General features: G+C 46.3%; 1 protein-coding gene across 14 annotated transcripts in view; it reads left to right on the top strand.

Moving 5' to 3' along the window:
• Window positions 1–22,424, top strand: part of ITPR1 (inositol 1,4,5-trisphosphate receptor type 1) — a 163,091-nt gene that overhangs the window by 41,258 nt on the left and 99,409 nt on the right. For 8 of the 14 annotated variants that reach the window (XM_032699514.1, XM_032699522.1, XM_032699513.1 and 5 more), the window contains 13 exons: window positions 7,072–7,187; window positions 10,430–10,516; window positions 11,420–11,578; window positions 12,450–12,548; window positions 13,070–13,153; window positions 13,230–13,376; window positions 14,650–14,745; window positions 15,785–15,829; window positions 18,634–18,785; window positions 19,711–19,810; window positions 20,267–20,427; window positions 21,178–21,319; window positions 21,806–21,964. In XM_032699514.1, coding sequence (XP_032555405.1) covers window positions 7,072–7,187; window positions 10,430–10,516; window positions 11,420–11,578; window positions 12,450–12,548; window positions 13,070–13,153; window positions 13,230–13,376; window positions 14,650–14,745; window positions 15,785–15,829; window positions 18,634–18,785; window positions 19,711–19,810; window positions 20,267–20,427; window positions 21,178–21,319; window positions 21,806–21,964 — 1,547 coding nt within the window. Of the gene's footprint in view, window positions 1–7,071; window positions 7,188–10,429; window positions 10,517–10,575; window positions 10,603–11,419; window positions 11,579–12,449; window positions 12,549–13,069; window positions 13,154–13,229; window positions 13,377–14,649; window positions 14,746–15,784; window positions 15,830–18,633; window positions 18,786–19,710; window positions 19,811–20,266; window positions 20,428–21,177; window positions 21,320–21,805; window positions 21,965–22,424 lie in introns of those variants that run through there. The other 6 variants (XM_032699524.1, XM_032699518.1, XM_032699516.1 and 3 more) reach the window with 3 other exon arrangements.

The raw sequence follows: 22,424 nt of genomic DNA, 5'->3' as shown, positions 1-22,424 counted from the left end.
TGCCTTCCAGGTCTCCTGTAGCCTGTTTTGCCCACTCAGGGTAACTTTACCCATTGTGGTGACAAGGAGGCTGATGGTTTCCTTGCTTTCTTTAACCTGGGTGTCAAATGGGACACGTTGTACTGAAATGCATATGTGTTTTTTAGGATTTTTCCTTTCTCCTTGTGTTGCTCTCCCTTCTGGCTCTGTGTTTTCACGCAGCATCTTCCCTCGGTACCAGAGATAGAAAAAAGCAGCTGGTCTTTCCTGCAAATGTTTCCTTTTGGAGCTGCCTGTGTATCCAGTGTCTAAATATTTCTCTCTTTTCGAGTAGCAGCTTTCTTGTTGAAGGAGACGAAAGAGGTTACGTGGAGAAATAAAACAAACAGTGGTGTATCCTGAACTCCTTGGTGCCGAAGGTGTTCCCTTAAAGGGGAATTTCTCCACTCAGTGTTGGGTGGTTTTTTGGGCATTGTGGTCGTGGGGTGTGAGTTGTCTGTGCTTTGGTTCTGAGTTTACCCTGAGGTGTGACAGTGTGTCCAGAACCTCACGAGATCGTGCCCTGCAGGTGAGGAGTGAGGTGTTTGCTCTTCCCTGCTGGAATAAACTTATCCTGCTCAGCTTACACTGGAGGAAAGGTCAGCTTGGATGGGCCTTGGAGCTACGTGTCCATGGCAGGGGGTGGAATTAGATGAGCTTGAGGGTCCCTTCCAACCCAAACCCTTCCATGATTCCAAGGACGGCTTTTCCCACAGTAAATTTCAGTGTATCTAAAATGCTGTGTTATTTATAAGTTACTAACAGGGTAATGTGGAATTGTATGCTAATTAATTATGTGGCCAAAAAGCCGTTGCTTTTTAATTAATGTTTCTTTAGCAGGTACTGATATTCAGTGTCCACCTCTCAGGTCTATAATTTTCCTGTCTCTGAAATTATTGTTGCACTTGTCTCCCTTTGGTTTGATGCCTCAGCCCCAAGTTAATAACAATTACATTATTTCCTGTGTTGTTACAGCTTGAACAAACGAAGCAGCAATTCCCATTGGTGGGACTTTGCATAAATGAAGATAATACAGGAGGGTGGTTACCCTCGTGTCTTGCAGATGGGAATTGAGGGTGGTTATTTTAACATAAAAATTGAAATATATTTAGATCACAAATGGTGCAGGCTCTGTATTTAAATGTTGGTTGCAAGGGTGATTTTCCTCCTTTATTCTGCTTTAAAAAGCAAAGCACTGAAAGCCCTTGGAACACCAGGATGCAGCAGCACAGCAGGGAGGTGACAGACGTCACCACGGCACAAACCTCAGGGGTTGTGTCGGGTAACAAGTTCCATGTTGGAATCTGGAGGGATTGGGCTGCTCTGCAGAGGGATGGGATTGCTGGGAGACCTTTGGGCTTGGGATAAAATCCCACAATGGTTTGGGTTGGAAGGGACCTCAAAGCTCATCCCATCCCACCCCCTGCCATGGGCAGGGACACCTTCCACCAGCCCAGGTTGCTCCAAGCCCTGTCCAGCCTGGCCTTGGACACTCCCAGGGATGGGGCAGCCACAGCTTCTCTGGGTTCCATCGCAGCCCTGCTCATCTGTGCTTCAGTTTTCCCCTCTTGTGGAGTGGCAGAGCTGTTTGTAACGCAGGGTTTGACTCGAGTTCTCCCAGCAGGCTGGACGTGCAGGGCTCAGGCAGTTTTCCTGCTGGGATGGAGCCGTGGCTGGAGCTCCGTTGGGGCAGCAGGGCTGGATCCTCCCAAAATCCCTGCTGGAAATGAGCTGCTGTGCTCCCAGCAAAGCCTGATCACAGCAAATTGAAAATGAAAGGATGTCTTCTCAGCACAGAGAGAGGCCTTTCAGGAGGATCAGGTTCCTTTTTTTCTCCCTCTTCGTGGAAATGCAGGAATGATTGATAATCAACACATTTCTGTAGCTGCTTTTGTTCTTTATTCTTTGAACCTCTTAGGCTGTCATCTATTAATTTTAAATCTCAGGAGGAACAAGTATAGAAATAGATGATGGAGTAATCCAAGGGCTTCTGAGGAGGTGAAACCTGTCTGTGATTGAACACAGGCATTTTGTATTATTCTCTAGGCCTCCTGCATGAAAATATTGCATTTAAGTACAAAAGAGGTCTTCATTTTGTCTTTAAATAAATAAACTCTTCATCCTGTGAAGTGTTATCATCCATGTGAGTGTATTGAAGCTGGGCACTTTCATAAATATGAAGTCAAGAAGTCTATTTGCAGAGTGTTTCTGTCATTGCCAGCTCTGTTACTTGCTCATTGCAGCTATTTTTTTATATTTAAAATAAAAGATACTATCCACATATTTCTCTCCTATGAGCAGGCTTTGGCCTTGGGAAAATATCAGGTACCTAAGTATAGAAAAATCTGAAGAGAAACTGATAAATTTCAACAGGGAATTGCTAATTTTCATTTAATTTTAGTATTGCTGTGCAAAGAGGAGTTTGGTTTTTTCCAAGTAACGAAGAAACAGCTGTGTTGGTGTTAAATATTCAGTGGATTTGTAAGTGACTTATTTAAATATCTTCATCTTTATAGATTTCCCTCATCTGAGAGCACCCTAAAGTATGATTTTGGTGAGGGGGAGTAATTTTTCTTGGTTCTTACCTTTCTCCAGTTGGCATCTTGTAGAGTCTGGGTTTAAAAACCGAAATACCGACACACCTTTTTGTTGCCAACAAAGTATTTGATTCTTGCTTCCTCCAACTGCAGAAAAGTTGGGGAAGACTTTCTACTAAATGCTTAAAATAGGCAGTGGAGATTTGGAAAAAATGATGAGTGCTGGGTTACACAACCAGCCGGGCTGGGGCTGAAAGTGCTTCCAGATCCTTCAGAATTGGGCACTTTGGGAATGGCAGAGGGAGGAAAACTGAGCTGGAGATCTTCAAACTGCCAGAGTAGGGTTAGATGGGATATTGGGAAGGAATTCCTCCCTGTGAGGGTGGGGAGGCCCTGGCACAGGTTGCCCAGAGAAGCTGTGGCTGCCCCATCCCTGGGAGTGTCCAAGGCCAGGTTGGATGGGGCTTGGAGCAACCTGGGCTGGTGGGAGGTGTCCCTGCCCAGGGCAGGGGGTGGGATGGATGAGCTTCCAGCCCAAAGCATCCCGGGATCCTCTGGAAGGTTGTAACAGTGCTGCATCCAGCTGTCACCCAGCACAGGCACCACGAAGAGCTTTGGGTGTCAGCAGTGCCTGTGCAGCAGCTTTCTGAGCTGTCCTCGTGTACCAACAGTAGGATTGACATAATGACATCACTTAATGCCCCAAAAGGTGGGAAAACCCTCTGAAGGGAAGGCTGGAATTGCTGGGAGTGTTTGAGTTATGCATTTCTAGGCAGTTTGGTGTAAAAGAAGGTGATGATGTCTTGGCTGGGCTCTGGAATGCTTTATTCCCTTCTCCAGATCATTCCAGTCCCTGTAAACCTGGTATTTGCAATTTTGGACAAGTGTAATAATCTTGACATACTGCTTCAATGTGACTTAAATTCACATGTCATGGAGTCCATTAAAAAAAAAAAAGGACAGAAAAAGGTCAGTCTGGTCAGGTTTTTAATCGTGGTATGAGAGCAAAAATTGGGCATTGGGAATGTGACTGGTTGGGCTTGGACTGGCAGGAAGGGTTGGAAGTTTGGAGACTGTGCTGAGTAGGAAAAGAGTAAGGTCTAGTCAGGAGAAGGGAATGTAAAAGGGAGAAGAGAAAATTAAAAACACTGAGGAGAAGGAATTGCAGTTGGAATAATGTTGCTGGCAAGTTTGAACCCCAGAATACTTCGGGACATGGGATTTTCTGGCATTCCCGGTATCCTTGGTTTTGACTACTGCTCTGTGCTGCTGGTGCATGCCAGGGGACAGCCAGACCTTGCTGGTGACGTTTCTTGGAGCTGCAGGTGGCAGAGCCCCGGTGGGATCTCAGTGTCCCAGCAGGGAGAGCATTCATCCCTCACGTGGTGCAGTTACAGTCGTGCTCCCTCTTGCTTTGTTCCATGCAGAGGAATCGCTGACAGGAGAGCAGGATTTAGCCTGGGAGCGTTGAAATGCACATTTAATACGTGCCCATGTAACATTCATCATCCTGGTGGGGTGGTGTAGGATTATGCAATCGCTTTTTCCTGCGGGACCTTTGTTGGGTGTTCAGGCTTGATGTATCATCATTTCATCAACAGTGACGTGGTGTTTTATTTTTATACTTACTCATTGTGCAATTCTGCCATTTTTCACTGGATATCATGAAGATCTGAAAGGAAAATGCATTCCTTCCTGGTTAATATTCAACAAACAGTCTATAAAAAGATGTGGTTACTGTGCAGTATTTGCTTTATTTATCACCTTTCCTATGTGGCTAAAATCTGCCTGAATCTTTGATCAGAGCAGAGAGCCGATGGTTTGGGCTGCTTTGGCTTCATTTGGGATCTTAGACCTAAATTCCATAAGGATCATGTCTGGGAAGAGTTGGTTTATCTTACACAGTCACCACTGCTGTGTGTTGCACATCCCTGACCGTGATGGTGCTCAGGTAGCACATCCTTGATGTTGTAAAAACGTAGAAGCCCATGAGACCTGGAGAGCTGAAAGTCTTCTGGCCACAAAGTTGATGTAGTTTGACCACAAAGTTGATGTAGTTTGACCCACAGTGAACTACATTCAGTAACAATCAGCCTTCGGTGGCCACGTTAAAGTGAGTAAGGAAAGCTGAACTTCTCAACCACTTCAGAAATAGATTTCATAGAACAAATACTAGAAGTGAAAATATTGTGTGCTTTTTCTTGTTTGTTTTAGATCTGTAGCTTTATAACTGGGATGGAAAGCTAAGAAAACCACGTTACGTTTTCCCTTCTTGCATCGGACAAGGTCAAACTCTTGGAGACCTCTCCTGATGCCTGAGGGAGGAGAGGGGGCTGCTTGCATTAACAATTTTGAAGTTAAGCCTAACTTGACAACTTTCTTGACTGAAGAGGATGGAAAGAAGTTCACTGTGACTAAATCTAGCATACAATTAATTCTTCTCTGCAGTTCTATGTGTTAATTGCTGTCATTGTGTGAACTGATGGTTTCAGCAAAAATAGAAAATTTTATAACTGGTGTGTTGCTTACAATGCAGTCTTAGTTTGAAGTGCCAGCCCGCAGTGGCTTTTTGAATCTCTTCTGTGCTGTCAATCTCTGTGAATCATCTTTATGTAAATGGAAGAAGCCGTTGAAGAGAGCAAACCTGGGAAGTGTGGTTTGTGCTTCCCTCGTGGCTCAGAAGCTTCGGGGTGGTGGTGGCAAAGTGGAGGTGAGTGTTTCTGGAGAGCTGCAGTTAAACCTCCTTCCAGGTGCCCTCAGCTCTCTGTCTGTCCCCAGTGTCACTGTTATAGGGCCCCAGTGCTGTACCCAGGTCCTTCCATATCTCTGTGGGTATACTGGGCCGGTATACTGGTGTATGACAGGTAAACTGGTCCCCAGCCAGGCAGGCTGCAGGAATCCCTGTGCTGGTTTGGGACAGATTGATCAGCCCACTTGGCAGTCAGTGCCTCACTGAGATGAAACAACGATCTGCCACCACTGCTTTGTCCACCCTGTTAGGAGTGGGTTTAATTTTTAGGACAGACTTTGAAGACCATCCTGCTGTGAGGGTGGGGAGGCCCTGGCACAGGTTGCCCAGAGAAGCTGTGGCTGTCCCTGGATCCCTGGAAGTGTCCAAGGCCGGGCTGGACAGGGCTTGGAGCATCCTGGGCTAGTGGAAGGTGTCCCTGCCCATGGCAGGGGGTGGCACTGGATGGGCTTTGAGGTCTCTCCCAGTCCAAAGCTTCTGTTTTTTGATGATTCTTTGTCTTCCTGTGAAAGGTGTTTGATGTTGCCTGGTGTGCTTTGGGGATGGGTTGGACAGGCAGGGTGGCATCAAATGGGGCTTTTCTTTAGGAAAGGCATTAGAAGTGTGAACGTGTCCATCTCAAATGGTGTCCTGAGGTAAAATTACCAATGTCTGTCTCAACCTCTGGCAGAGCTGAGATGGCTTGTCTTCAGGACTGGATTTTTCTCTTTTTGGTTGATGTGAATCCATAGTGTTCATTAACCAGACAGCCCGTGAGCAGCTCTGCTTTCCAGGCAGTGAAGACAAACCCCCCAGGTCAGTCTCTCCTCACTTTCCTGCTTCCCAAATTGTCTGCAGGAATACACCAGGACCCTTGAGGAAGGCCCTGTGGATTAGGCCTGAAGTGTTATATCCATGTCATTGCCAGAGAGGCTGGGAACAGCCTCCTGGCTCTTTTGGCACTTTGGTTGAACTTCTGAGCTGCTACTTTTGGCGCTGCCTTTGAATAGCTGAATTTATTTTTCTGCGTGTTCCGTTGCTTGGAGACAGTGAGGAGGAGAAACAGTCACTGCAGCTCATTTGGGTTCATTGCTGATAAGTTCGCATCTCTAATACAGAAATGTATTTTTAATAAGACTAATGAGCTGTGATTCCTGGCTTTTGCCAGGCAGAATGCTAAATAAACTGTCGATGGACTGGGTATAGAACCTGACACCCTGAGGGGTTTGATGTCACCTCGAGCTATGCCCTGAGTGGCTGTGCTTGTACAGGCTCGTCTTTGGGAGGGTTTTATGCTGCTGTCACTTTATTAGGTGAATTTCTCCTGTTTTATTTTGTCCCGTGTTCCCTAGAAATAGAAGGGATTAGATTTAAAAACTTAACAGACAGCAACAGCAACAAACCCTCCCCCCAAACCAAAGCCCCCCAACCTGACATTGTGTACCTGCTGAAGGACAACAACTCCAAGCTGAGAGTGCCCAAGACAAATGTGTTTGCCTGGGAAAGCACTGGAACGTGTTCCCTTTTTAGTCTGGTACTGTTTTCGACTGGGACAAGTTATAAATTTTCTGGTCTTGCATCAGATGTTGGCAGCAGCAGTTAAGTTTTTAATCATTCATGGGGCAACATTCCTGTTGCTCAAAAAAGCATTTGTCTGATCAAGAGCTTTCCAGAATTTGTTTATAAACCCTTCCTTGCCGCTGGAATATTTGGATGGCGTTAGCAGCAAAAGCCCAGATAATTTTGAATAGCTGAAGCCATCTCTCTGTTTATTCCCTGTTTTTATAGATTGCCTGTTCAAGCTGTGTCCCATGAACCGGTACTCGGCTCAGAAGCAGTTCTGGAAGGCAGCAAAGCCAGGAGCCAACAGCACCACGGACGCCGTGCTGCTCAATAAACTGCACGTGAGTGTTCACCCTCGGGCCCCTCTTCACCATCAGCACTCAGCCAGCCTGATTTAAGCAAGGATTTCCAATCAACTGGATGCCATGAACAGGGAGACACCAAGGGAGTACATAAAGATCAATGTGCAGGACTCCTTTGGAGGTGGTAACATCGTCTGGTTTATACAAAATGCTGCTTAAGGTCTGTCCCCCTCAGCACTGGTGTCCACGGTGCTGCTTTGGAGCCATGGTGGCCCTTGAGGCTCCTGTCATTAACCTGTGCTAAATGTCACGGTGCTCTAAGTGGGCATTTTGGGTGGGAACAACGTAAAAATGGGACCCTTGAAACAATGGCACAGAATTCTTGAGCATCATGTCTCGACGTGGGAAATCGTGAGCTGCTGGTCTGATCAACCCGTTGGGATTCCTCAGACAAACAGAGCTGCTGTTGCTACACGTGAAGGTTGATGGGTAATTATGAGTAATTAGAAGGCCAGCCAGCCTCTCCTTCCATATTAGCTCGCAGTATTTAATATTTTCTGGGTAAAATGTTGACATTCAGCAGCTGAAAACTCGGTAAGGCAGTTGATTGCTGTTTTTAGAGTTCCTATATAAAAAAAAGCCAACTTAACTTAAATACCATCTGTTGACTTTAGAGTTAAATAAACTCCGTGTTTATGTTAAAATTACATAGCTGGAGTACTTCATGTCAAAATTACAATTTGGGTATTTTTAGTCTCTTTAAGCCTATATTAAGCTCATTGTAGCCTGAAATACGGAATGGCCCCGTAGGAGAGTGTCACTTGCTGATTGCCATATGGCTGCCTTGCTCCTGCACTGCACAAAGACCCAGTGTTGGACTCATTTTGCTTCTGAAAATACAACTTTATAAGCTAGAAGTATTAACTTGGCAAGGACAAAGCTATTTTGGTGCTGGCTGTAGCACAGAGGTCCCTCACCTGGGCCGTGTTTCTCATGTTGGTAAGAGAAGGAGACACTGGCAGCAGGTTGGAAGTGATGGGAATTCTGGGTTGGTTATTTTGGTGTATAAGGAAAGGGGAGAGTTCATGGATTTTAAGAGAAATTATGGTATAAATACTGCATCATGCAGAAAAAAAAAAAAAAAAGGCTTTGGAATTGCCCTGGATTACAGTGTCACTGGGAGTTGTCTTCCCTTCCCAGTGCAGGTGTCTGGGATCTGTCCCCGCTCATGTGACACTTTGCCCTTTTGTGCCAGTGTCCTGGAAATGCAGGATTAGATTTTTTCCAGAATTAGCCCCAGCTGAGTGATGTTTGCAGAGAAATGTCCCGCCATGAACCTGCTTGATTTGGTGGCAGGGTTTGAGCGCTCTCAGTTTTATGGGGATCGTTTCATCTGCATCGCTCTGACATGAAGGCTGATGGGCTGAGTCAGTGACCTGGGGCTTGGAAATAATTGGGGGCCATGGACCTCACTCACATCCAAACTTCTTTTCCTGCCTGTCACATGTGGCCCACGTGTCACCTTTTCCACGTGTTGGCACAGGGGATGCACCAGACCCCGTGTGGTCTGTGTGGGGCCCTGTCCATGTGCTCAGGGTTGTGAGCTCTGCCCAGGGGGAGGTTTCTTTATCAGTGCCTTTGATTTCCAGCCCAATCGATGATGCAAGATGGGTTCATCACCACTTGCCTTTTTTGGCTTCTGTTTGTCTGCTGGTGGAATTTACTGTGTGCCACGGAGCGCTCGGTGCTGAGGTCAGGTTATTTTAAGTTAATGCCATTTAAGGGATTTAAAATCTGGGACACTTGTCTCTCCCCGGTCCCACCTCGGTGCTGGTTGAGGAGCTGACATCTAGTGGCCAGAGAAATGCTTCTTCTGGGATGATTGTCAGGTTTGGTGGGTGCTCGGGAAGTACATCCGGAGTCCTAATCGTGTTTTCACGGAATACATTATTTTCTGTATTGATAATCAATGTGGCAGATAGAGAAGTCCTGTCTGTGATTGCTGCTGGTTGAAGGGATTTGGTGTCTTAAAGAAATCCTTTCTTGACAGACTACTTGGAAATCAAGAAAAAAACAGTTACATTTCAGTATTAAGTAGAAAATTGTGCGTTGCTGGATGTACTTTTGAATTTGAGTGAGCAGCTGTATCTCAGGTTCTCCTGGAGCAAGAGCCAGTTATGATGCCTAACACAGCTTCTAAAAATAGCACATTTTGAGTGAACTGGAATGGTGAAATTCTGTAACAGTGAGCAGAGAAATCTTCCTTTGAGGTAGCTGAGCTTTGTCTGGTGTTACTGGTACTTCACCTCCCCACAGTGAGGAACTGTGGGCACTTTTCTCCTCCAAGAGAGAACTGGACCTACCATAGTCCTTGAGACCCAAACCATAAACCTTGATCCTTAGCCTCCTAACAAGCTCAGTTTTAAATTACCCTCTAGCACCAGATAGCAGTTAAAGCAAATACAGATTTATATTTTTAATTAAAATCATCTTTCATCTAAAGTGAGGGAGAATTTCTTAACCAAATGAAATGGTTTTAATAACAGCCTGGGCAAAATAACTCACTTTTAAAAGAAAAAGTGCAAGAGGTTTGTTATAAATTATTAACTATTACTATGTGTTCCTCTAATCACTCAGTTTTGGAGGGGCTTTCCCTTTTATTACCCTGCTGGTGTGATACAGGGATGCTCAGCTGTAGCACAGAGTTTCCAACAGCCTCGGGAAGGATAAGCTCTGGTGCTGGGAGTTGGGAAGTCAGGTACCCAGAGCTGCAGTGGGCATTTGTACACATCTTCTCAATAATCCTGCTGCACAGGGTGGGGGGATTGGAGATGTTATAAAAAGACAGGCTGGAGAGGAGCTGGAGCCTGTATTGGCAGAGGAAAATAAAAAATCGAAGTTGCAGTTCTTTCCTTTCCATTTGTATAGAAGTCAGTAGAAAGGAGCATAGCATTCCTGACTGGAGTTGTTACCCATCCCTTTTCATCTTTTCCCCCCACAGGTACTTGCCTTCTATTCTGTCTGAGCTTTTCATCTCATATTTTATTCCAAAATTCTGTCAAATTGTACCGTAATTACTTAAATGATGTGTGTCTGTCTTCCTAAGCAATTGAAAAAGGGAACTGGAAATTATGCTGTTGGAAGCTGGAAAAAAAGGAAATTGGGCTATTTCAGCTGCTCACTGTTTTTCCAGTTCTTTGAAATACTCTCCAAGAGCCTCAGGTGTTTGGCCACCCTTTTGTAAAAACCCAGGGAATTGAATTATTGTCCCTTGATTTCAGCATGCGGCCGACTTGGAGAAGAAACAGAACGAAACTGAGAACAGGAAACTGCTGGGAACAGTCATCCAGTATGGGAATGTGATCCAGGTAGGCTGTGGGAACAGTCATCCAGTATGGGACTGGGATCCAGGTAGGCTGTGGGAACAGTCATCCAGTATGGGAATGTGATCCAGGAAGGGTGTGGGAACAGTCATCCAGTATGGGACTGGGATCCAGGTAGGCTGTGGGAACAGTGAGCCACTGTGGCAGTGGGGTCCCCATAGGCTGTGAGCATCTTTGCCAGCTGGGAGAGGATTTTGGTCAAAATTCCCTGCTCAGTGGATATTAAATTTCTGGAGTTCATGGCCAAGATCTGTGGTGTTGCCAGCTTTGACCGTGCCCTGCAGTGGGATCCTGGGAAGCAGGGCCTGGGTGTACAGCTATGATGAGGTCACTTTTTTGTTAGGGGCTAATTGTGTTTATTTTTGGTGTCACCACTGATTGCTTTCTTCAGAAATCCTTGGAGCCTTCCTGAGAGTTGGCCACGTGAAGGTGGCATGTGCACAACACCAAGTACCTCTCGCTGTCAAACGTTGACACCACAAATCACAAACTGCCACAGAGAAGGAAAGTCCTTAGGAATAGTCACATTTTCTCTTAAATGAGACCAAGCAAAGCAAGATAGGAGCAGCTTTGCCTCTTGCAAAGAAAGCCACTTAGTCCCCAGCACTTCACAGCTTTTGGTCCTGGGTTTTTCAAGCTGGCTGTTGTAAAGTGATGAGGACATGTCTGAGTGTTTGTTGTTTGCTGGGGAAGGGACGGTTCGATTCACTGAAGATGTTTTGTGCTGTAGGACTGTATCTGTGAGTGGAATTGTGCCTGAGCCCATCAATATTCGTGTATAATTTAGTTTTAACTCCTGCATAGAAATGTAGTTGTCTTGTGCACGCTCGGTTTCTTGAGGGGAGGAAGATGAGCATTCTTAGAACGGAACTCTGATTCTTATTCTAGCTGCTTCACTTAAAAAGTAACAAATACTTAACAGTAAATAAGAGGCTGCCAGCTCTGCTAGAGAAGAATGCAATGAGGGTGACCTTGGATGAAGCTGGAAATGAAGGTTCCTGGTTCTACATCCAGCCCTTCTACAAACTGCGGTCCATCGGAGACAGCGTAAGTGCTGGGAGCAGTGTCCTCACCTGCTCCTTGGGCACAGCTTGGCCAGGCTGGGCTTGGGAATCCTGCCTTGCAATTAATGAAATGCACAGATCTCTCGGTGCGTGATGATGCAGGAACAACCTTTTTCCTATGCTGTCATGAGGGGGAGGAAAATCGCTATGGTAACTTGTATTTTGGAAACGTGGAATGATCTAACATTGGAGGGAATAAGGGACCTAATTAGGCTGGCCTTGCACAATTCCTGCCCAATTCAAAATGGTAGGAAATGTTGAGTTCCTTCAGGAGACTTGGAAGAAATAATTAGCATCTTGATTTTCAGTGTTTTCAGTTTAGAATCAGAAGTCATCATCACTTCGGATATAAGGAATGAGGTAATAAGGAAGTGAAATGTTCCTGTTCATGGGAAATCTGGAAAAAACAGTGCTGATTAAATGCATTGCCATTTTAATCTCTTAATCTTGGTTTTTTTTCTTGCAAAATGTGAGTCACTGGGGTATATTATTTGCCTAAAAGCAGGAGGTAATAAGTGTCAGTGTGCTCTGGGGTTTAGGCCAGGTATATATTTGGCACTTAAACACAGTGAGCTTTATCGAGTAGCAATAATTTATCCTGTAGCCCCTCTACACCAGAACTCAGTCTGCTGCTTCTGCAAGGCTCTGAGACCAGCATCACCGGGGTTTTTGCCTCAGTGGCTGAGTTTGGTGAGGTAAATTCAGAACCAAACAGAACCCTGGCAGAACACTCAGACTGGCATCTCTCCTAACTGCAACAAGGTGATTTCCTCCTGTTGCTTCCATTAAAACAATGGGAAAAAAAGTGTTTTCCCAGTGTGCAAATTTCTGTCTGATGCTGCACTTCCCTCCAGGTGGTCATTGGAGACAAAGTGGTCCTGAATCCTGTCAATGCTGGGCAGCCTCTCCACGCCAGCAGCCATCAGCTCGTGGATAACCCGGGATGCAATGAGGTGAGGGGACGTGGGCACAGCTGGAGCAGCTGGACAGACCTCTCTGTGCTTCAGCTAAGCTGTTTGTACATGTTTTATGAAATTCAGCAAGTTGTTTGGTACCTGTGGCATTGCTTAAGAATGGTTATCTTGGTGATCAGTGACTTACCAGAGCTCACAACTTTTGTCGTATCTGTTGGATGCTGGCAGAGGTTTGTCTCTTTTGCATGACTGGCTAAAAGTAAGGATTTCCTTCAAAATCAAAAGTTGTGGCACAGTGATGTGCCCCATACTGGTCACTGTGAAGAAAATTAACTCCACCCTCAGCCAAAACCAGCACAGCTGTGTAGCCCACGACTTGCAAGCAAGTCAGCTCTGAAGTTCCTTGTTCTGGAGTAGGTACAGAAAGGGCTTTGCTTCTCTAGAGTAACACAGCCAGGACTGCAGGATTCTGGTGAAAATTGTCTAGAAAGTAAAGACAGTGGCTCATATCTTGTGGAGGCACAAGACAGTGGGACTGATGGGTTCAGTTCTCCCTTTAGGTCAACTCAGTGAACTGCAACACCAGCTGGAAGATCGTGCTCTTCATGAAATGGAGCGACAACAAGGACGACATCCTCAAAGGGGTGAGACCCAGAGCCCTGCCTGCCTGTAACCCCCTCCCTGGGGGTGCTGCCCCTGCTGACCCTGCTGCCTTGGCAGGGGGACGTGGTGAGGCTGTTCCACGCGGAGCAGGAGAAGTTCCTGACGTGTGATGAGCACAGGAAGAAGCAGCACGTGTTCCTCAGGACCACGGGCAGACAGTCGGCCACGTCTGCCACCAGCTCCAAGGCCCTGTGGGAAGTGGAGGTGAGGGCTGTAACCCAGGCTGGGGGTGGCTTTGTAGGAACAATTACTGCTTCTCTTTAAAAGCACTACATCTGGAATTCTTTTTTTAGGTAGAAGTCTTCCGGGTGTTCTAAGTTTAAATTAAAATTCCTTTGCTGGCTGTGCTCTCTGTGCACAGTCACAATGGAGTTCTGCTCTCTGATGGTGCAGCACAGAGCTCTCAAGTTCAGGTGCTTGACAATTCAGAAAAGGGGGACAGAGAAACATCTGTGAAGTCATTTTCTTACCAGCCACTGAAGTTTAACACCAGCTTATAATTTCCACTGTCCCGCTGAGTGTACTGAACGCTCTATTTTTGGTGTGGAATAATGTGATTATGCATATCCTCATTTGATAGGAGGCTGCAGCCCTTTGCTGGTCTGTCTGAACTGGCTTTTTTTTTTCTCTACTTGGCTTTTAAACAGAGTGACTAACACCTTGGCCAGCTCTGGCTTCTTAAAATATCCTCAATCTATTGGTGTTATTAGAGTTGGTTTATGATTTTAAATGTGAGCTGCACGTAAGAATCAAAAAATTAATTGTAATGGTGGGTAGGTGGCGTTTATATTCTCCTTCCAGAAGTATCTGCTTTGACATTCAGCTTCTCTTGTATTTGAAATGAAAGCCTGACTCTAATGCACATTACTTGGACATGGTGCAGCACATCAGTCTGCGGTGACTGTGCAGTGTGTACAGTCACCTGGTGGCAAATGTGGGCACAGGTGAGGTAGCCCTGCTCTGCCAGGCACAGCTGGGCTGTGATGGGTCCTCCCTAAGGAAGATGTATCCACAGACAGCTGATATGAGGTAACAGATCATCAGGTGATGGAGGCTCTGCCTGCCCCAGAGGTTAGGGAGTAAATAGAACTGTTCTTCTTTTGTTCAGCACCGTTGCATTGGAAATATTTCCAAGTGTCTTCCCTCACCCGCTTTGAGATGGTCAAAAATCAGTTAGATCGAAAGGGTAAAGGGTTTGTTGCATTGCTTTAGGAAGTGTTTCAAGACCTGGCACCACATGTAGATGTAAAGCACCTCCTTGAATTCCTTCTCTGCCAGCCTGCACCGTAACCTTCCTGCTGTGATGGACAAACTGAACTCCTGGCAGCCGGCTGAGGGCATGGGCTGCTCTGTGTGTCCAGGGGGAACGGTGGGTCTGCCTGTCCTGGAGCTCTGTTTGCTCCCAGCTGCCCGTGCAGTGAGGTGGGTGCTGTTGGAGGGCTCTGTGCCGTGCCCTGACCGTGGTTTCCCCTGGCAGGTGGTGCAGCACGATCCCTGCCGCGGCGGCGCCGGATACTGGAACAGCCTCTTCAGGTTCAAGCACCTGGCGACCGGGCACTACCTGGCAGCAGAGGTACGGGGGCCGAGGGGCCCTGCCCTCCCTCACACAGCCTTTCCTGCCTCTGACACCTTCTGCAAACCTGTCATTTCCTGCCCTAAAAGCAGACACGGGGAGGGGAGCGGGACAGCGGTGTTGGGGTCGTTCGGGTCAATGCAAAAGCAGATGCTAAAGGCTGAAAATGAGGTGAAAGACACTTCAAAGAATACCATGGTCTGGGGTAGTCTGGAGCTGATTTTACTTCCTGTACAAATTCTAGAGGCAGTAACTTCTCCTGCAGAGAATAGACACTAAATAGTATCCTGTCATGTGGGCAGTAGAATCAAGATGACTTTATTAACAGATGAATAAATGGTAAATGGCTGAGAGCCTTTGGGGGGAAAATGAATTCAACTGTTGATAATTTCTCTTGATTCACTGATTTTTGAGCAGAATTGCAGAACTGAGTATAAAATGAAAATACAGCCAGACTTCACACCAGTGTGAAAGAACTGCAGATAAAGAAAATAGCCCATTTTATATTCATCTGATAAGCAGATTGGAAAACCAGCAGCATTTTGTCACGTGCACACTTGAAAATCCTTTTCGGTAGTGATCCAGTGTAGAGCTTTTCCAGTAAATCTTGGGGTTTCTAATCAACCAAACCAAAAACATGGTCTTGCATCATGCAAGAATATACCAGAGGAAATGGCTCACCTGATCCCTGGTTAGAATAGTGTTTGTTCTAAAAGATTTCTGCCCAGCCACTTAATTTCTAGTTGGAAATTCCACTTGGAATTTAAAAAAACCCCAAACATAAACTTGTTAACTCTCTACTCTTGCTCCTGTAGTGATTATCCCGAAGGACTAAATCTCTCTGCGTGTTTGCAGACTATTTAATTCTGAATTTTTGGGCCTGATGAGCCGTGCTGAGTTTGGGCAGTGTGCTCTGCATGCCTGGTGGAGCTTTGGCAGCGCAGGGATTTTTAACAACACGAGTTTAACTGGTGCTGAGGTTGTTTCCCACTTCCACCTGTGCTGGAGTTTTGACGTGCCTGTGGTTCTGTTTCATCAGGTAAACCCTGACTATGAGGAAGATGACCTGGAGTGTCAATCCTCAGTAAGTATAGGCAAGAGTATGATCTTGCCCCTGGTTGAGGAGGGCTTGGCACAGGCCCAGGGTTTACCTGGGCAGTGCAGAGCTGGGCCAGGCTTGGTAGTGAAGAAACTAAAAACCTGAGGATGCTCTGAAGGCTCTTAAGGCCTGTCCAGAGGAGTGGATGTTAACTGGATTAGGCTTTAGAGAAGAGCAATGCACTCAGAGCTGAATTTACACATTACCTGAACCCCCCCCGCCTCCCCCCTTTGTGACATCTCTTTTTCTGTCTTCTGTTTCTTAAACCTTTGTTTCCTTGAAGTACTGTCTTGAGTGGGTCTGAAAAGCAAGTTGCTCCAGCTGACACCAGGTGGGAAGTGTCCCTGAGGGGATGTCCCACGGTGCTGTGCCTGTCACTTGTCTGATCTCCTTGTTTAAGAAACAAATTCCCTCTCGTTGTACTTGTCACAGGAAAACAGGATAACGGGTCTAGAGAGCAGGAATGAGGGTGATTTGAGTGCCATTCCTCTGATTTTCCTGTGAAAGCAAGTCTGTGGTGTTGTCAGTAAATGTTGTTGTGTCAAAGGTGGAGTGTGTGGTGCTTTGTATTGACAGAAGCTTCTCTTTGGTGTCAAAGGGAACCAGCACTGAAAACAGAGAAAACTGGAACAGCACTTTCCATTGTGGATTATGTTTATTTAGTTGGGTTTGATCATAGGCTTATGCAGCTTTCTTGGTCACTTATCCTGTATTATGGAAGATTTGCTCCATTTGGAGATGACAAAGAGCTACTCCTCCCCTCTTTGAGATGAATGTGATGCTTTGAAATCCTGCAGGCTGAATTTTTCCTCCTAAAAGGATTTGTCATTAGAGCCTGGCCGCTAAAACACTTCCCTTGCCCCCAGATATTGAGCTGTTATCCTGATTAGTGGCATTTGGCTGCTCAACTGCAGTAAACATACTAAAAATATGAACAAAAACCCACCCATAGCTTTTGGTTGGGAGGGGTGGGAGTGGGATCCAGTATTGAGCTACTTTGTTGGCTTAACTTCTGAAAGTTAATCAGTGTTGATGTCTTTCAGGTAGACATCCATCCTCCTCTGATGTGCAGTGATAACATTGATGCACTCAGAGCTCTCCTGGTTTTTCCCTGCTCTGTCTCTTTACCACTAGGTGGCAAAAATAGACCAGAAAGAACAGGATCAGGAGCACATAATTCAGTTCTGACATGAAATCACCACATCCTCTAACATTCACTACTGACAGGAGGGTGTAGGCTGCTTTATCCAAGTTTATCCAAACTCCAGCTTGCTCCAAATGTGAGCTGTCTGCAGGGTTTCTGTGCACAGCTCTGTGTTTTATTGTTTTCTCCTTATCCCTCAGGGAGCTGTACCAGAAGGGGTTTAAATGGGCACGGGTGAGGTGCCAGTTCTGCCTTTGAGCAGCAAAGGGGGCTGCTGTTGTCAGCCTTGGGGTTGAAGTTTGACTGCTCCCTAAATTGTCCCATTTCCTACCTTCTGGTTCACTGTTCAGCTTTGACACAGTTTCACTAAGTGACCAGTTGTGTCCTGGAGTACAAAGTGAAAGCAGAGCAGCTGTGCTCCTTGCTGTGGGGATGAGGAGACAGCTGAAATTTGGAGAATTCGTTCCAAGTGAGCGAATTTCTCCCGGTGTGAAGCCTCCAGATGGACTCCTGGAGTTGCTTCTTCCCTCGAAGGCACACTCCCAAAGTGTATTTCTGTTCCATACAGATAGCTGCCTGTTCCCATGTGCAAAATCAGACTTGAAATGTCGCTACTTTGCAGCCAAGTTCATTGACTGCAAATATGTGAACTTCAGAGTATCCTGAGGCACAAGCAACACTGGATACCTTTCCCATATGTTTAAGGATTGCAGTGTCTTCCACCAGGACTGTGAAAGACAGGAGATTGAGTGCTGAGTGCTTTGGGTGCCTCCCTCCACTGGTGCCACCATCCCAGAGAAACTGAAAATTGCATCCAGGGTGGAGATGGTTGTACGTGCACAGCTGGCTCCTGTGTGCCAGACACTGATGGACTAGTGATGGCTGGGAGTGCCCTAGGGAAGGTTTTGGAGAAAGTTGTTGTTCCTTTTTCTCAGTCCGTCTTCATTTTTTCCTACCCTCGTGTCCTTTCATCTGAAAAGCCAGGGATTTGTCCAGTTGGTGTCAGTATCTTTATTTTGTTGAAGGGGGCTGGTGATTTGCCAGCACCTTGGGAATAAAGATCCCTTTGGTGCCGTGGCCCTTGTAACGTGTGCTTGAGAGCACCACAGGCCGTGGTGTGAACAGCAAGACGTCCAACCCCTTGATTAGCTCTTTGTTTCTCTTGCCTGTGATTGATAGATGCCAGTCCCATTTTTGCTGCTGAAGGTGGTTATTTCCCAGCAAGACTGTTGGTGCATTATGTGTGGGGTTTTTTATATTTGCAGCTCACTAATTACTTTGTTAGAGGGATAATTGCAATCTGTGTGAGGAGCTGGTGGTGTCAGGGGTGGGGATCTCAGCAGATGTGAGTCACCTGAAACCAGAGTCAGAGTTCCCAGTGTGTGTGGGGCGAGCGGCTGAGGGGCTCTTGTCCCTTCTGGCACTGTGTGTAAGATATAATGTCCGTGGTCTGGGGTTTGCTGTGGCTGTGAGCCAGAAATCCTCACTGGTTGCAGTGGGGAAAGCAGAGAGTGCTCGGTGGGAGCAGCCCCGTGTCCTGCAGCTCTGCAGGTGGTGCAGAGCCACGTCTGCAGTCCCAGGTGTTTGGGGCTGGGCAGTGGTTCTGGGGGCTGGGCCTGACCGGGGTGGGGGGTGTCGTTCCCAGCTGGACCCCGAGCAGGACGCGGCGCGGCGGGGCCCGCGCGCCCAGGAGAAGATGGCCTACTCCTTGGTGTCCGTGCCCGAGGGCAACGACATCTCCTCCATCTTCGAGCTGGACCCCACCACCCTGCGCGGGGGAGACAGCCTCGTGCCCAGGTACGGCCCACACGGGCACGGCTCGCTCTGCTCTGCAGCTCGGGGGCTTCTGTGCAGTTACAGCGGCCTTGCGCTGTTTGCTTTTATCCTTCGGAATTAAGTCCTTCCTCAGGTCATTGTAAAAATACTTTAAAAATGCCTGAAGCTTCACTTTAGTGCTTTAGAATTGAGTTATGAGTACTTTACAAATGAGTTATGATGAGAACATCCTGTTATAGATGGGAAAATTGAGATTAAGTGACTTCCTAAGTGACTTCCTTGTCAGGGAACGACCTGGGACTAAAAGCCTTGGGTGTCCTATCAAACCATTCCTGTGACCTGTCTGTATTAAGCTAGTTAGGATGTAATATCAAGTATTTAGCACTTCATTCTCTCTTGTTTACATGTTCTTTACTGTTCATATGGTACATCATCCTACTTTTAAGATGCTGAACCCTTCAAAGACACACGATCTGCATGATGTCCCTTTGCTGTCTGTTCCCACTGAGAAAGCACAGCAAATTTGTTCCATCTACTGTAGCAACTCTCTAAATCAGATACTCCAAAATAAAGATACCAGGGAGTTCTGGGCTGAAAGCTGCAGGGGTAAGGGAGGAAGCTGGCAGCTCAGATACACCCTATCAGTGGAAATGTGAGGATGGGAAGAGGTTTAATTTGTTGCTGTGCAGCAGCTGAGTTACAGCACCACAATGTGGATGTGGTGCTGTTTTAAAGCAGAATCTGTTTCGCTACAGAAGACTTCCTGAGGTGAATTTATAGAATGAACTGAGGCAAGAAGAATGTTATTCCTGTTGTGGTGTGCAGCATGGATGGGGATGACACTTCTTTTCCACTTGTTCCTGCCAACATCTCGCAATCCGAACAATGTGAAGATTCCCTGGCTGGGGAGCTGACTCACGCTCTGGAACTCTTGGCTTTCTTTCAGGAACTCCTATGTCAGGCTCAGGCACCTTTGCACCAACACCTGGGTTCACAGCACAAATATCCCTATTGATAAAGAAGAGGAGAAACCCGTGATGCTTAAAGTAAGTTCTGTTACTTTATGTAAGCACATCCCTTGATTCCTGTGTTTCCACAAAGGTGATGTTGGCAGGAGTTCCAGTCCCTGGGAGTGCTGTCTGTCACACACCAAGCATGTAACAGTAATGACCAGTGCCATGCAAAACACTTGCTCTTAAAGGCTCGGTTTTGTGGCAGTTTACCAGTTATGCTGTTCAGTGTCCACTGCACAACAGTCATCGTCAGGAGGATGTTTTTACCGCTGTTTACAACGTTTTGCCATCTCACCTGCTGTTTCTCTGGGTTTAGGAGCAGCTTTGAGCTTGCACAGAGGGGTAGTGTTCTCAAAGTTTGGCTTCAGCAGTAGCCTCATGCTGTGTGAGCAGGGTGGGGCTTTCCTCCTGTTTCGTTATCACCGGGTGTGTGAACCACAGCTTTGTTCCTGCCCTGGGGTTTGATGATAAAACTTGTCTGGGTTTCAGATTGGTACCTCTCCAGTGAAGGAGGACAAAGAAGCTTTTGCTATAGTACCAGTGTCACCTGCAGAGGTTCGGGACTTGGATTTTGCAAATGATGCAAGTAAGGTATTAGGTTCCATTGCTGGCAAGTTGGAAAAGGGAACAATAACCCAGAATGAAAGAAGGTAAGGAAAGCAGAATTGGACTCTTATAGTTTGCTTCCTTTACTCAGTAAATGTTCCTTTGAAAATTCTATCTGTGTATGCAATAGAAGAGGGATTTGGTTTCCTCCTTGATGAGATTTAAAAAAATTGGTGGTTTCATTGTTGTCATGTGGACAGTGGAGTTTCTCAGGCCTGGTCTGTCCAGCCCTCCCTGTCCTCTGTGAAGTGAGAGCATGAGAAATGTTGTGAGCTTGGGGGACTAATCCCCAGCATACCTTTGCAAATTGAGTGTGGGAATTCCTAATCCATCTTGTGAAGACTGAACATATGACTTGTTGCAAATCCCCTGACTGTGTCCGTGAAAATGTGGCCACACAAAAAGAGCACAGAGGTGGCTGTGTCAAACCAGGGCCTGTGTGCTTCCATAGCCAAGGCCTTTTACTTGGCCTTGGCAGAGATTATCACCTGATTTATTGTTTCTGACAATTGAAAGAGCTGCCAAATAGAACTTGGCAAGAGTAGAGTTGCCCTGAAGTGATATTGTTGTCTTACTGCTGCTCTTGTTTAGCTGTTGGACCCTGAGGCTGTAACAGTGGGGGAGCATTAGTTCCTAATTTTAAGTTCTGTACAAACCTCTGAGCTTCATCCAGTCTCTAATTGATGCTCATTTTTCACTTAGCATTTAGAAAGCTGTGTAAACTTACCCTGGCATTGTTCTTTTAACACAGAGAATTTGCAGTCTTGTGTTAACAACTTCTGGCTCTTCTGTAGATCTGTTACCAAACTGCTGGAGGATTTGGTCTACTTTGTTACTGGTGGAACTAATTCTGGACAAGACGTCCTTGAAGTGGTGTTTTCTAAACCTAATAGAGAACGGCAAAAGCTGATGAGAGAACAGAATATTCTAAAGCAGGTGGGCTGTCTCTAAACTCTGCCTACAGGAAGGGTCTTTGGAAGAGGGAACTTGTTAATAGAGAACCTGACCAGGTTGGAGGGGGCTTGAAGCAACCTGGGCTGGCGGAAGCTGTCCCTGCCCATGGCAGGGGGTGGAATGAGATGAGCTTTAAGGACCCTTCCAACCCAAACCACTTTGTGGTTCTATGAAATTTTGGTCCCAATTTATTGGGACTAAAAGATCCTTTGAGTTGCCAGCTTTCAGCAGGCTCTGGGGAATGGGATTGTAGGCCCACTGTTGCTAGAAGGAAAAATTAGAGTATATAATGTTGAATGAAGGTGACCAACATCTTCTGTCCAGGCTGCTCCACGACCCAGGAGCTTGGTGACTGCCATGGATTTCTCATGTACCTTCAGATATTTAAAGACACCGCTTTTGCATTGTTTTTACCCAGGTAAGGCAGTGCCTCATGGGACTGTGTCTTTGTTTTTAATGACCATCCAGATTTTCAAGCTGCTGCAGGCGCCGTTCACGGACAGCGGCGATGGGCCGATGCTGCGGCTGGAGGAGCTGGGGGACCAGCGCCACGCGCCCTTCAGGCACATCTGCAGGCTCTGCTACAGGGTGCTCAGGCACTCCCAGCAGGACTACAGGAAGAATCAGGTTGGAAACATGTCTGTCATGTTCAATGGCACCAGCACTGTTCATATGCTCTGAAAAAAAAAAAAAAAAAAAAAGGCTGCATCCCGTTAGTTAAACCCTGCTCTGCTGTGCTTGGTTCTACAGTCAGCAAGAGGCTTTGGGATGGCTCAGTTTTATCCTATCTGGATTTTTTCATCTCTCCAAGAGACTATAATGTAATTAGCACTGGTTCCAAGTGGGATTTAAGAAAAACCAGAATTTTTAGATTTCTAGTTGTCACATCCAGGTGAATTACAAGACTTTCTTCGCTCTTGCTTACTACAGGCTCCACTGAAAGTTGTCCTGTGAATCAAGGCTGCTCAGCTTTGTTGCCATGTATTAAAAACAAACTCAGATAAGGATAGCTGCCTTGCTGGTGTCTAGCCTGGGAGGGAGGGAGGTGTTAAATTTGTCTGTCATTTGCTTTCTTTCAAAAGAACAG

This window comes from Chiroxiphia lanceolata, chromosome 11, assembly GCF_009829145.1.
Source record: "Chiroxiphia lanceolata isolate bChiLan1 chromosome 11, bChiLan1.pri, whole genome shotgun sequence".
NCBI classification, from domain to species: Eukaryota; Metazoa; Chordata; class Aves; order Passeriformes; family Pipridae; genus Chiroxiphia; species Chiroxiphia lanceolata.
The sequence above is the reverse complement of the archived record's forward strand: the minus strand, read 5'-3'. Positions and strand labels throughout refer to the sequence as shown.